This window comes from Falco naumanni, chromosome 19 (genome assembly GCF_017639655.2).
Source record: "Falco naumanni isolate bFalNau1 chromosome 19, bFalNau1.pat, whole genome shotgun sequence".
In the NCBI taxonomy this organism is placed as follows: domain Eukaryota; kingdom Metazoa; phylum Chordata; class Aves; order Falconiformes; family Falconidae; genus Falco; species Falco naumanni.
The window spans coordinates 3638531-3653281 of NC_054072.1; the positions used below are offsets into that span (position 1 = coordinate 3638531).

The 14751-nt window shown below is 49.8% G+C and overlaps 1 protein-coding gene across 8 annotated transcripts in view; it reads left to right on the plus strand.

Annotated features, from left to right (window-relative positions):
* LOXL2 (lysyl oxidase like 2) overlaps nucleotides 1-14751 on the plus strand; it is a 61404-nt gene that overhangs the window by 37036 nt on the left and 9617 nt on the right. For all 8 annotated transcript variants that reach the window (XR_005831462.1, XR_005831461.1, XM_040618254.1 and 5 more), the window contains 4 exons: nucleotides 4673-4895; nucleotides 6831-7014; nucleotides 11094-11245; nucleotides 11968-12135. Coding sequence is in view for 6 of the 8 variants with exons in the window: in XM_040618254.1 (XP_040474188.1) it covers nucleotides 4673-4895; nucleotides 6831-7014; nucleotides 11094-11245; nucleotides 11968-12135 (727 nt within the window). In the remaining 2 variants the exon portion in view is untranslated. The remainder of the gene's footprint in view (nucleotides 1-4672; nucleotides 4896-6830; nucleotides 7015-11093; nucleotides 11246-11967; nucleotides 12136-14751) is intronic.

Below are 14751 nucleotides of genomic sequence, written 5' to 3' on the forward strand. Positions count from 1 at the left end.
AAGTAGATTTTTCCTGCTTTTCAGTTGTGGTGTTTCCAAGAAAAGCATTAACTTTAGCAGCTGGAGCCATCTGCTTAAATAAAAGGGTGCTTGGTAATCATAGAATCATTTAGGGTGGAAAAGACCTTTAAGATCACGAAGTCCAACCCAGGACTGCCAAGTCCACCACTAAACCATGTTGCTAAGCACCACATTTTTTTTTTTTTTTAAACACTTCCAGGGATGGTGATTTCCCCCACCTCCCTGGGAAGCCTGTTCCAGTGAAGAAATTTTTCCTAATGTCCCATCTTAAACCTCCCCTGGTGCAACTTGAGGCTGTTTCCTCTTGTTCATTGGCTTGTTATCTGGGAGAAGAGACCTGCCCCCCCCCCCCCCAATCTACAGCCTCCTTTCAGATGGATACGGTCTCTCCCATCAGCATCCTCCTCTCCAGGCTGAACAACCCAGTCGCTCCTCAGAAGAATTGTCCTGTTCCTTGCGATAGCACACGTAGGGATGGAAAAAACTGAAGCACAGTTGGTCGGCATAATATCCAGCAATGCTGACCATCCCATTGACTGGAGCTGGAGTTAGGAATATGCAGTGCTGACAAATAGCAGGTGTGGAGGTCTCTGCTGCCGAGCCAGACAGATTGCTTCAGTAGCCTCGGTGCCTCGTAACACCTCCTTCACCTTTGCTTGGTTTTGGCAAGCAGTAACGGCATGCTAGGCTCCTGCAGCCCCAGAAAGATATTTTGGAAAATAGGCTGAATGTCATCCCGGGTTGGAAGAAGATGGGATGTCATTTTATTAGAGGAAAGAGACTTGTAAAACTTTGTCAGCTAGACGGTTATGTTTGGTTAGCGTCCTTCAGAAAGCTGTGCTCTTCCCTGGGGTGTTTGCCTTTGTGCTTTGTGTTACTGGCAGATGCATTATGTAGAACCATGCTGGTAGCCTTGCTGGTGAGGGAAACCTCCCAGTTCTGGGCTGGGAGCTTCACAGGTGATCTTTGCTTCATGATCAAGGTACCGGAATGATGACCACTGTGATCTGCTCGCCTGGGCCGTGAGAGCACCGCTCTCTGCTTTGTCCCACACGCCTTCTGTTCACATTCTGTCTTGGAGAGGGGAGAGTTCAGCTCTGGCTGGTCAGTTGAAATAAATCCTCGTTCCATGTGAATGTGAAGCCTCAGAAACGTTCTTCTCATTTCTCGGGCTTTGCTCTCCCTGATTTGTAAATACCGTTCTCCCAAAGGCGGATCTCTTCCCGTGCCTGCTCTGCAGCTGGGAGACGGGCTGGAATCAGGTTTCTGCTGGTCAGGGCTTCCAGTGCCCCCTTCCCACATCCCCGCCAGTCCCACTCCCCCCAAACTGCAGCTCTGCATGCTGAGCTAGCTGATACTCTGCTTCTGCACAATGGTGGGAGGTGAAATGATTTGCAGATGGATCTTGCTTGAAAGAAAACAACTTAGTTCATTGTTGTCCCAGTGCCAGGGTTTTATTCCTGAATGTAACTTAGACTCTGCAGTTGACAGCACGATTTATGTTAGGAAACGAAATAAATCTCAGTGTTGTTTCCATGTTCTTGTTCATTCTTCAAAGTGGTTTTTCTATAGGCATGGCTTGTTAACTCCGCCTCCTGATTCCTGCTCTGGTTGAGAAAGAAGAGCAGCGTTAAGTGCATTTTGCTGATGGGGAGAGTAGGAGTTTGTGACCGGAGATGCCTAAGGCAGAGGGATGGACCCTCATGCCTTCTGGAGGCCTTACAGCTTGGTGATTTGTCAGAAACGGATGGAGGAGCTCAGCAGTTCCAGGACACTTTGTTCAGCGTCAGTCCAAAAAGCATCTCCCAGTTTAACCAGTCTGCTCATAGCATTATCAACCTGATTAGATGTGTGAGGCGGTTAATCGCTTCTGTGCTTGCAGTAGAAATGGGTCATGGTTGGGGTCCTCCCTACCAAAAAAAAAAAAAAAAAAAAAAAAAAATTAAAAAAAAAAAATCAGATCCTCCTGGGATCTGAAGGGCTTTGGCAGAAGGTGGCAGGTCTGGCTTCTCTTCCACCTCCCTGAAGCTGAAGACAGCAGACTTGTTAAATTCAGTAAATGCTTGAAGAATTTCTCAAGGGTAGAAACTTTATGCTCGCACCCCTGAAGAGGAATTCACCAGCTGCCGTGCAATGTGTTTTGGGTGAATTTTCCTGGTTTATACATGTGTAGCGATTTGTTTTCTGCTCCCCGAGTCCTCTCGGATGCATTCTTGCGTAGCAAGGTCGCTTTAGCTAAACCCTCAGCCGCTTCCCGCAGCCCTCGGGCTTAACCTGCACCTTTGCTTAAAGCTTATGTGATGAAGGTCCATCTCTCCTCACCAGTAGAAATGCTTTGGAATCCAGCTTGACCTAGAATTGCTCACAGCACGACTTTGCTCACACCTCTGATCTGAGCAACATTGCTCTTGGCTTATAGCAAAGCCAGCGAGAGAGGTTCTTTCCGTGTTTAAAAAGTAAATAACAAGAATGCCCTGAATTTCTGTCTGTAACGGTCATCTGTATTCTACTTTTTTTTTTCTTTTTTTTTTTCCCCTATTATTTATATATATATTTGGTCTGGGGAAATGAGGTGGGGCTTTCTCTGGCTATTTCTCCCCAGCCTACCAAAGGCTGTTAATACCAACCAGATGTTAATGCCTTGTGAAATTTCCAGGGTGAGGTCATTGTTTGCTATTATAAGGCATCCCCATAATTACTTCTCTAAGACAGGCTGTGTTTCTTGTCTGCTTTGGAGTTCACGGAGCTCTCCGCACATGTCTGCAGAGGGCCCTCGGTGAAAATACTCCTTCGGGTTCTTGCTTTCGTACTGAGCACACAGACTGAAAGGGTGGTGGGGCTGAGCTGGCTCGTGCTGGGAGTTATGGGGTGGTGTCACTGGGCACAGGCACCTCCAGATGCTTTCCAGTGCTTAACGTGTGCCTGAGTCTGCCCCGCACTCGGCAGTCCGAGAGAGCAGTTAATGTTCAGGTGGGACCTGGGTGCTGAGCTCCAGCAGTCCGAGGGCAGAGGCTTTCATGGCTTTTTGGTAGGCATGTGGTACTCTGGGTATTTTAATTAAAAGGAAGAAAAATCTTTAAGGCTTGGTCCAAACTGAACCAGGTATTTTAGCTGAGAAGTGTCTGGTCCTTTCTGCCTGCATCCCCCCTGGTTTTACTACTGTTATTTTTAAAATTTTTATTCTCTTTTTCTGTTTCCCTTCATTTTCTGCTGATTCAGGGTCCCTGACAGCTCTGGTTTGACAGACTTGGAGTTTGACAGCCAATGTTTTACCCAGGTTGCCTGTCCTTGCTCCGTGGGATAAAACCCAGCCCTGCCCCATCTTCTGTCCTTTCCAGCACAGCGTTTGCTCCCCGTCACATGATGCAATTGCATCTCTATCTCCAGCCCGGTTGTATTTGGCGTTAACCTCAACCCAGAGAAATTTGGCTGCAGAAAGGATTAGTCAGTGGCCACGAGCCATATGAACCTAGACGACTGCTGAGCTTGTCAGCAAAGCTTGGCAAGAAGGAGGGGAGAAGGTGGTCCCCGCAAGCATCTGAGGCTGTGCAAATTAGCCCACACAGGACCACCAAAGGGTATCAGCAGGGAAAACCTTGACCTGCCCGGTTTAGTTTCAAACCAACAACCTACGAAAGGTTCTTTGTCCCTTTACCTGGTCCTGCTCGGGCTCTCTGTCCCGCAGGGACGTGCTACAGTTAATCAGAATGGCTGCTCTTTCTCCCTGCAAGTTCCACCCACCTTGCTATGCCGTTTATCACAGCTAATCCTGCAACTGCCAGGGCTGCGTGGCAGCTAGTCCTGGAATAAGGAGCAGCACAGGGATCTCACAAAGCCACGTCAAGATCACAGCAGGGCGTTGGCTCCGCTGTGCCTTGACTTCTTTTTAATTTAACTTCTAACGTCTTCCTTTTGATAAAGATCTGACCTGTGTTTTTGTTTCGTTGACTATTTTAGCTCCGATACAGTCGTCTGACAGCCTTGCAGTGCAGTTAGGATGAAGCTGGATTACTTTTTCTCATTTATCACACGTGCCCCTTCCCCCTTAGGAGTCCCTGGAGCACCTCCAGGCAAGTACTCCAGTTTGGGAGGAAGAAGCAGGAACCGCTGCCAATCTCCTCTGCTGTGAACATGTCATCAAGGGAATTGCTCTCACTCTCGGAAATTGCTTTCAGGCTCGCAGTTGTTAACACTGCAGCTTTGAGAGAAGCCGGAGAGCCGTGGCTTTTTCCCAGTCTGCCATCTTCTCACAGCTGGTAGCTGATGGCCAGCAAAGAGAACAGCTCGTTTACAGGAGAGGTTTTCCGAACTCACCAGCGGTATTTGCACGGGCCCTTTTGAATTAACCGATCTCTGACCCTGACATAGCGTAGGGCTCTCTACAGTGCGTGTCTCCTTCGAGCACGTAATTGTTGCTCTAGCTGCAGTGTTGATTCATACTCTGATCTTTAGCTTAAGGGGATGACCTATTTACTCCCAAGTGACACCTTAACAGCATCATTGTGTGTATGAATGAATCAACCTTCAAATAATGCTGTTCAATCCTCGTTTGATTTCAAGGTGGGCTTTTTTTTTTCCCAAATGTAGCTACATCAGTGCAGTTTTTAGGATTCCTAACTTTTGTTTTGCTGTTCCCTTTTATTCCTTTAAGGATGTTTGCCAGCAGAAGGAAGCAGCATTACTGGGCTTACTCAATGGACTGCAATGGGAACGAGGCTCATATCTCCAGCTGCAAACTGGGCAATCACCTCAATGTGGACGCAGAGAAGAACGCAACGTGTGAGAATGGGATGCCGGCGGTAGTCAGCTGCGTCCCCGGCCGTGCCTTTGCCCCCAGCAGCCACAGTGGCTTCCGAAAAGCCTTCAGGCAGGAGGTGAGTAGGGAGCAGCATCCAACCGAGTAGGAAAAACCTGCAGGGGTAACTATTCAGGATCAGTTCTCGGCTGTAGGGCACAAACACGTGTGTGCCCAGAGCCTCGAACCAGCCTGCTGTGTGCATGTCCCCTCTTTGTATTGCTGTCTCGATACCAGCCCAGCCGAGTTTCTATCCTCGCAAATACGTGGGATCTTGCCTCCGTCTACCGGCTCAGAGGGGTGGGAGGCTGGCTCGCCACCGCAGCTGGCAGGGCTGGGAGCAAGTAGTAAGAAAATACATTTGTCACGTTTCTGTTTGGGCTGTTCTGTTCAAGCCAACTGAATGCGTGCCCAGTTGCTGCTGGGTTTTGCTGTTTCACAGTCACTTAAAGATTGCTGGGTTGTTTCTCCCATAGAGGTTTGAGGGAAATAAGCTGGCATTTCCATTACCTCTGTGTCTTCTGCAAAGAAATGTTCCGAGAGACTGGGAAAACACGGCCTACAGGAAAGGTTGAAAAAGCTGTGTTTGTTTAGCAAAGGGAGGGCTGAGCGTAGCGTCAAAATTCAAAGATTTGCAAAAGGCTGCTATAAAATGACCCTGGAGACAGTTGTTCTCAGTGTCAGTAGGGTGACTGCACATGAACGAGCAGCTTAACTTGCAGCAAATGTGGTTGAAGTTGATGCTAAGGGAAGTTCTCCAGCTGTACAGTATGTGCACCCTTAGGATACAGGGGCGATCTCAGGGTCCAGAGGCCCTTAACGCTTGGGTTAGAGAGGATTTTTTTGCAAGGTGTGTTAGGTGCTGTGGATCTTGGCTCTAGCCTGCATCCCCCAGCCCTATACCTCTGTGACTTTAGGAAATGGGCTGTCTCTCGACACCTGAGAAGCCCCCAGGCATCACCCGCAGGCACTGCGGCAGCGCTGCGGTCCTGTCTGTGGTTTGCTTGCCTGGGGTCTTCTCTGCATCAGAGCTTGCAGGATGTAGGTCTCAAAGGTGAAAGGTTTTGTAAATCATTACTAATCTGCTGAGCCGTGCACGCTGCCAAGTAATTCCTTAAGCCTTTGCGTGGGCTTTACATGTCCTTCATGTGACCCCAGCCTGCAGAACTGTATATGCTTCCAGTTTTAAAAGTTAGGGTGTTGTTTGTTTTTTTTATCTCGGACTCTGCACAAATCACGTGGTGTTCCTGTGCCTAAAACTCTGCTCCCACTGCAGCAACGCATCTCTTGGGTGCAGCAGCAACTGGTAGCTCTCTCTGCTTGGTACTGGGGAAAGCTCTCAGTGACGAGTAGTTGGTGACTAATAGAGAACAGAAATAAATGGAACTGGCCCTGCTACTCAGCTGTGTATTTCTGAATGCGTTCTGCTACATCACTTATTCCACCAGTTGTAACTGCAGCAGGCAGATAGGTTTTACATGGCTTGAGTTCCGTGTTGATCTCCTCGGGTAACCCAGGACCACTGGCTGGAGGGCAAATGAATCCATCTAGTGGCTGAACCACAGGCAGCAAGTGGACGAGAGCCGCGCGCTAGCTGGCTCTGTGCGATTCCCAAACCTTCTAGAAGGCTCCCGAGAGAGATGGTACAAGAACTGGGCTGTTGCGTGTCCAGCCACTCCCGTGCACAGCAGCGCTCTGCTGCAGAGCTCTTTGGGTGCAAAAGGCTCCTAAATCCAAGTACTAAAACTGTAAGATGTCTCTTTTTGTTCTCTGCCCACATACAGGGATGTGAGAAACGCATGTCTATGCATACTATAAGCCTTAGCAGATAAAGATCTCCCTTCATCCAACACTTCCAGCCTTTTGCATTATGTGGTACTTGTTTTAAGGTCCCTCGGGACAATACGTCTTGGGCCACAACTTGCCTGCAGCTACGTGCCGTAAATAAGAGGTGTAAAGCGAGGGTGCTCCGTTCCCGGGCAGCGCTAACACCGCTTCTGTCTGTGTCTTCCAGCAGCCACTGGTGAGGCTGAAAGGAGGAGCCAACACTGGCGAAGGACGAGTTGAAGTGCTGAAAAACGGGGAGTGGGGAACGGTTTGCGATGATAACTGGAACCTGGTGTCAGCCAGCGTGGTGTGCCGAGAGCTGGGCTTCGGGAGCGCCAAGGAAGCAATAACAGGCGCAAGACTAGGGCAAGGTAAGAGCAACGAGCGCTGCAGGGACCCTTTGTGCCTTGTCTGCCTCCAAGAACCCTTTCATGACTCGGGTATGAGCGTGGTATTACTGGGATGTTTGTTTTAGGGACCAGGCATTTATTCTCTACCCTTAATAAGTCTCTTGAGCCCAGGAGCTTGAGGCCAAACTGGAATATGTGACTTGGATATTCAAGATTCCTTGAAAGAAGTCTAGTGGTGATGAGTTCAACCTTTCCCTCAGACAGCTGTTTCAGTAATTACTGCTTTGTTATCACATCCGTTGCTCTTTTGAGTTCTCTAGACCCACATCATCGTGTAATGCATTACTAGAAGGTTCCTGGCAAAAACGAGTCCTGGATCTAGACTTCAAACACTCCCCAACTTAAGACCAGAACATTAATTTAGCCCATTATAAACAGCAGGGCATTTGAATAGTTCAGAGCCAGATTTGGGTTTGGATTTCCTGTATTTGGGAGTTGGTTTAGATCCCAAATGGTAACTCCAAGCCTAATGTACGCCCTCTGAAACCACCTTCTGATTCACACACCTTGCTCCCGTAGTGCAAACCCTGAAGAAAATGACACCAAACCAAACACTTCATTATGCGACTCAATGAACGGCTGGTGGAATTTCTTCAGCCCAGCGTGGTTTGGAGATAGGGAGGGAAAGTAACAACACGTGTAAAGCACAGTGGTGATGTCCAGAGTCTGGAAAGCTTTAAAATGTGACCTGTCTGTTTGGATTTGCCACAAAAATCTTGCGGTGGGATGCAGGGAGCTGCTGATGTGTTCAGCTGGATGTAGGAAACGGCAGAATCATCGCTGGGGGTGGGGGGAAGAAGCAGCTGGGAGGAGAACATGCTGTTCCCTGCCATCCCCTGCAGCCACAGCCTGGAAACTCTTAGCAGCGGCCGCCGATTCCCACCCGCTTTCCTTTCTTTTAACGTTAAACACTGGCAATCAATCCGTGCACCCTGTCAAAAGCATCCTTTGGGATGCTGAGCCTTCAGCCGACTCGTCACATTGCGGTAGGAAAAGGAGCTCTCTTGGCCCAAACTCACCTCCAAGCTCCCAGTGCACAGGGGACTCCCGCAGCTGTTAAGCTCTGTGTCCTTGCGTGTGTTTGTGCTTTGTTTTGTAGCTGTCTCTCCCGTCAATTTGCGTGTTCAAAGCCTTAATTTGAAGGACCAGTCTCGTCACTGCTGCGTTGGAGATTTAATTTCAGGGGGCAAATCGCAAACAGATGGGCTCCGTGTTAAATCGGTGTGCAGTGTCTGCAAGTCCCAGTTAAGACAAAGTGACCTGTGGGAGACGAGTGCCTACCACAAGGAGGTCAGGGTATGCAGAGGGTGATTTATTCCCCCTTTTATAAACCGGCAGCCGAGACCCAGCTTAAACAGTTTGCCCCTATCTACACAAGAGTCTGTCCAAAGGAAAATACTCCCAGATCTCATGAATATGTTGTCCACTGCAACGTCCTTGAAAGGAGAACGTAGAATAAAACTTCAAGCAGTAGGTGAATGTGTACGTTGGATATACAGCCCTAATCTTGTTCTTCTGCTAAAGGGAACAGCATAGGAGGAAATACAGCTTTTATCACCATATCTCAGCGCGTACAGCAGTGCAGTTTGGCTGTAGTTCAGTGCCCGGGACAGCAGCACTTCCTGCCTCTGTGTCCCATAAAAGAATTTCTCCGAGAAGAGCAAACGTGCCGGGGTTCCGTGGATCGGTGCCGTGGCCTTGCCCTCTTTGCTTCATCATTTCATTGGTATGGCTTTGTCAGGCTGTTTCAGTGGGGAATGTCAGACTGGATCCATCCTGCATTCTTGGTGCATCACCCTCCAGTTTTGGTCAGCATCAAGGCATTCCTCCTATCAGAATTGTTCAGCAGCTTGCAAAATGACTAGGTCGGCGTCAGCGTTTCCAGTTGTAGACCACAAACAGGATTTTAATAAAAGGGAAGCAAAAAAGGCTAGATACCTATTCCCTGGTGGCCTCAGCCTAGGAGTCTGCTCCCGCATCATATAGATCTTGTGTGATGGGTAGGTACGGGGCTGACCAATGTGCTAAGATGCAAAAAGTGGCCAGAGCCAAATTAATTCTGTAAGTAAGACTGAACCCAACACATTTACATCTCTGCTTTTTTGTTCTTGCTGCTGTTGTCAGATGGTGACTCCAGGGTAGGTCCTAACTTGTTCTATCATGCCATCTTGGAAATATGCTAGAGAGCATTTTATTTCCACCACCCCCCCCCCTTTTCTGTTTTCCCTGTGCCTCAGCAGCAGTCTGAGGAGGTGAGGTGTTCACCAGACAGATCATTAAACTGTCCCCCAGGGTTAGAGCTCTGAGTCACAGGTCGCTGCCTGCCATGCGGAGTTAGAGCAGCTCCAGATGGCAGTAGGAAAAAGCCTCGTAAGCAAAAGGATCCCACCTACCATTAATAAATTTTCCAGCCTTCCAGTGTCAGCCCTTTGCTTCGAACCAAAAGGAGCAGCTTGAAGTTGGGTAGAATTTTCCTTTCCAGTGGCTTTGTGGGGAGGCAGCACGTGCAGAGGAGGCTGCCGGTCGGAGCCCGGCTGGTGGCTCTGCCACTGCCGAACCCAGAGCGTTTTGTGTCATCTCTGGGTGCAGAGGAACGGAGCCAGCAGCCGGGGTGTCACCTCCACGCCGTCTGTTCTCTGCCTGATGTCAATGCTTTGAGACAGGTACGGCTCACGGGCTCTGCAGAGCCCTCGTCGCTCGCGCTACAATAAGAATAGTGTTGCAGCAACAAAGAATCACCAGTTGTGTCAGAAATGGTAAGAAAACAGTTGCTCTTCTACCTCCGTTCCCCAGATTGGGCAGCCTGGCCTCCGGCATGCCAACGAGGGGAACTCCAAGGTGGACACCAGTATCTGGGGTTGGCCAACTTCTTCCAGCTGGTGGAGGGTATCAGTGGGTGGATGCTGCTTTCTTGGAAACATCTTCTGTGGCTCTTCCCTTGCATCACCACCATGGTTGTGGTGCTCCTGGCTGCTGACCAGCAATGGGCACATCTCCAGCCAAGACACGAATGCCTGGCCAAGGGCCATAGCGGAGCAAGCCACCCGCAGGTCATAGCACCGTGGCTGCCAGCATTTTGATTATACCAAGTCCAGAGAGAGCACGTTGATAGCAAAGTTCAGAAGTGGTTTTATCCACAGCCTCCCATCTCTGAAAGCTTCCTAGAAACTGCTGGAGCCCAGAGGTTCTACATCTGCTACTTGCAAGGACCTCCCATCAGAACTGTCTGGTGTGTTTCCATCAGCAATTGCTCACGGATTATATGGGCTCCAAGAGAAACTCTGGTGGTTCTTGATAAAGATCATCTGCTGGAAGCTCCGGTTCATCCCCCCACAATGTCTTTCTAAGCAGCTTTGGGCTCAGTTTGGGAACAGGACCCGAGAGCTTTGCAGGCAGGATTATTGTCTCCTCGTATCTCCTCTTGCTGTGCCTCTTCGGTAGAAATGACAGTTGTCTGCTGTCACTTGTCCAGGGAGGAACCGGCTTATTCAGTTTGGCTCCCAACACCTTGAGATCATTCTCTGCAGCATGAGATGATGTCCGCTCTCGTTTCCATCACTGGTTTTGGAGTCTGTACCACACACCTGCCCCAGAGTTGTTTGAATTCTCACGCATCCCTGTGGTGTTATGTTTTGTTGCCCCAGCAAACGTGTCTATGACCCATTTAAATGTCAGGGCTTGACTGGGAGCAGATTCCAGCATACAGACCCAGCCAAGAGGTCATAATTTGCGAATTCCTACAGCTGAAGTTTGCAAATTATATAACAATGGAAACTTGGCTTTTTCTGCAGTTCTTGTGTGCTTGAGTCCCAGAGACTGCTGGAAAGAATGTAACGGTGAAATTATTAATAATAATCTTGCAGCTTTTTGTTTTATTTTAACAAGAAATCACTGGCATTTTTTCAGGGTTACTGTGTTTTGAATGCTAGAGGCCAGTGTGATGTCTGCAATGTATTAATATACTGTTACTGGATATTTCTTCACCATACAGTAGCATGGGCAGAAGGTAAGGACTCTTCTTCCTTCTTTTCCTCCCCAAGGCATGGGTCCAATTCATCTAAATGAAATTGACTGTACGGGCTTTGAAAAATCAGTCACGGACTGCAAGTTCAACATGGAGTCGCAGGGCTGTAACCACGAAGAAGATGCTGCTGTGAGATGTAATGTTCCAGCGATGGGTTTCCAGAATCAGGTGAGAAGCCAAGCAATCCAGGTGCGAGTGAGCGTGGCGAGGTGTTTTCACCCTGGAGCATCCTCTGCCCTCCCTTGCTATGCAGCACAGGGCATCTGGGTAGGAATTATTTCAACTAAGCCATGCCTATTCAATTTTAACATCTGCGTTGTATTAGACAGGAGGGCAAATGAGGATGATGCTCCCTTTGAGCATCCTCCTGGCATGACAGAGGCTTATAAAATGGGTGGAGTGCCGCTTCAGCTGCCCCCTGTGCCCTGTAAAGCTGGTGCAGATCCCTGTTGTGGTGGGATCTCACTTGTGCCTCGTGCCACTGGCACCTGGGTGGCTGCTGGCATAGGTGCTGCTGGCATCTTTGCCACGTGGAGTTTAAAAACCAACTGCATGAACCAGATGCAGGTTCCTCCGAGTAAATGCTCTTGTCAGAGGTCTAGAGGGAGTGGGGAAGGGAAACTTCCATAGGGAGTGTGTTACTCTCGCAGCTGCAAGAGTAAAACATCATATTTCAGATGCTGGGCTTGGTTAGACTGCTTCGTGTCCATGGTGGGAGGTGAACCAGACCGCATTAACCAGGCTGCTAGCAGCCTACCTGAGGCTTCTGGGCTTGCTGGCTTTAAGCGGTGAGAAGACCCCGAGTGTTGCACGCCTAGCTGCTGCATCATCGCTGTAGTTTGCTGTGCTGTTCACTGACCTAAGAATTTTTACATTTTTACATCCCGCAGCTGCGTCTGAGCGGCGGCCGCAACCCTTACGAGGGCCGGGTGGAGGTCCTGATGGAGCGCAACGGCACTCTCAAATGGGGCACCGTCTGCAGCGAGAACTGGAGCACCGTGGAGGCCATGGTGGTGTGCCGGCAGCTGGGCCTGGGGTTCGCCAGCCATGCCTTCCAGGTGAGTCCCTGCGCCCTCCCCGGCGCGTGTTTCAGATGTGGTGGCACGTGTGTGCTTGGGTAAGGGCTACCGGAGCAGGAGGAAGGCTTTATAAGGAAGAAAAAAACCCACCCAAACCACGGCATTCGGCTTAAGGCACTAGCTGGAGAGGCTCTGAAGGTTAAAGCTCATTGTGTAACAGTTGGGGGAAATTCGGAGCAGAAGGAGCTGTTGCAGCTCTGGACAAAGCTGCTGTTTTCATCCTGCTCACGGCTCAGATTTCCTGGGAAGCCTGACTTCCTTATCCCTCACTGGGCTGGTGGTTACACGCAGGTTTTTTTCCCCTCCCCGACTCAGTGGGGAGTTGAACTTCTCAGGCTGAGTGAAGTGTGGAAGCCAAGTTTAACCTGATGTCAGATCACTTGAAAACAATTTGATTTTGCTTCCGCAGTTACTTCTCGGTGCAATGTGTACACCGCCGTGCAGTGGAGCTGTGTGCAGCAACCCAAGTTGTTTGTATTCTTTGCTCCTCTAATGACAGATGCCCTAAACCCTCCCTGCTTGCACCCAACTAAGACTGGCACTTAATAAAGGGATAAAAGCTACCAACTAACAAGCTGGGGATAACCACAAAGGAATAAAGTGTTCTTTCCCAGCGAAGCTCTTTGGCAGGATGAATGGCAGCCTGCTGTGCTGGCTGGAGGAAAGCAGGCAGCGACCGTAAGAGCTGGAAGGAGGGAGGGCAGCAGCTTCCCACCCATTTCCCAGATGGATACATGGCATCAGGTGTAAGTAGCTGGTGCTGGCCAATAACCCTGTGCAAGAGCCTCTGTTGTATTTGATACACCCCCCGAGGCTCAGAAGGTGAAAGAGGGGGCAGGCGGGTCTAGGTGCAACGGTAGATTTTTTGGAAAGGAAATGTATAACCTCAGGGCCTTTGTTGCAGTTCCCAGAGACTGGGAAAATGGAGATTTGGGCTCGTAAAATAGAGTGGTTTCTCCCTAGGACAAAGCAGTCCCTTGCCAGAGCTTGCTGCCTTGCTGCTTTCTGGAACTGCAGCCCCTCGGGGGCTGAGAACCAGCCATTGGCAGCAGCTTTGGGGAAATTTGGGCTCAAACAGCCGCTGAATAAGTCCACTTCATGTCTGTTTAGATAGATGGAAACCTGCGCACAGAGAACAGCCTTAGATCAGTTCTGAAAAGAAAACACTTTTTCCCAAACAATTTCCGGAAATTGAAAACTTGGACAAACGAGGAAGATGTGGTTGCAGAGCACAGAGGCTGCCCCCGTTCTCCCAGTTCTCCCAGCCCAGGGTCCAGGCAGCTCTGCTGCGTTTCCACGCCGTGCCCTGCTCGGTGCTCCCTGGCTCTGCTGGCTAAACCCGCTGAGAACGAGCATCCCTGCCTTCTGCCTGCCGGGTTTGTCTGGCAGGAGCAATAAGGGCCTGACGTGACTAATAGCCTCAGCATCCTCGGGGCTGGATGTTGCTTGTGGAGGAGAGGCTGTCAGCAGAAACGGACACTTCAAACCCTACCTGGCGAGCGTGGTCCCGCAATGAGTCTATGGAGTGACCAAGCCAGGATCCAGGAGGACATGCTGGGGCTCGTGGGCAGATTCCAACCAATTGAACTGTTCTCCGTGGCCAGAAAGAGGGGATCTGCAGGCCCCTGAGGGACACGCTGTGGTCGGGTACCTCGGAGGTCGGAGCTGGAGCTGCCCATGCTGCTCTCATGGCAATTCCCCCAGCACAAGTTGGTTTCTCCAGCTGATTTGCCCGCGCAGCTGCCAAGCAGAGTGCAAGAGCTGTGGACAGCCACGTCCCTTGAACGCTGGCCTTTCCAGCTGCCTGGCTCTATTGACACAGCCCTGAGAGTCCAGCAAGAAACAAGACATTTTTTCCTTTAGCTGAGACTTCTGGTATTTAGAACAGAAAAGGCCCTTATGCGGATCCCGGCTGCACCAGCTACATGAGCATAAAGCTACACTGTGTAGAACAGGGCAGCCCTGTGTGCGAGTGTGCAAAGAGTGTTGCTAACAGGGTTAACAAACAGCCTGTTGCAATGGAAGCAATGGTACAGATGGGTTTTCTTTTCCTGGAAACGTGCTCCCAGTTTTGACGTTAACAAACCTGGTCTTTTCTTTTCTTTTCTTTTCTTTTTCTTTCTTCCCTTCTCCAAAATTTTGCGACTGCAGCTTCACCAGGATGTACTGCGCTTAGTTTTGAGAGTGGTGCTACGTTAGGAGTTAATTTTCTGTTGCTCCGATGAGATTTGTAGAACTGGGTGATGAAGATGAGCGGGGTTTGAACGTCTGTGAATCCCCCCCCTCAAAACCCAGAGATGCAGATCCTGTTAGTGCCGGTACTCCTCAAATGCCTTGTTTCCACTGGCATTTCCAGCACGGCTGTTAGTTCTGCCTGCCCTCCTTGTACGAGCGGGCGCTCTGGCACTACTCGTGGTCCTCCCAAGTGCACAGATGTCACAGGACAGACGCGGTTTAATTGCTGGGCATCCCTCCCAGGGGCACAGCCCAGATGACTTAGACCAGCCTGAGGATGAATTCATCAGCTGGATGGAAAAGCGAGTTTACAGCTGGATCAAAAACAAGCAGAGATTTAAACCAGCGCAGAAACAAGGA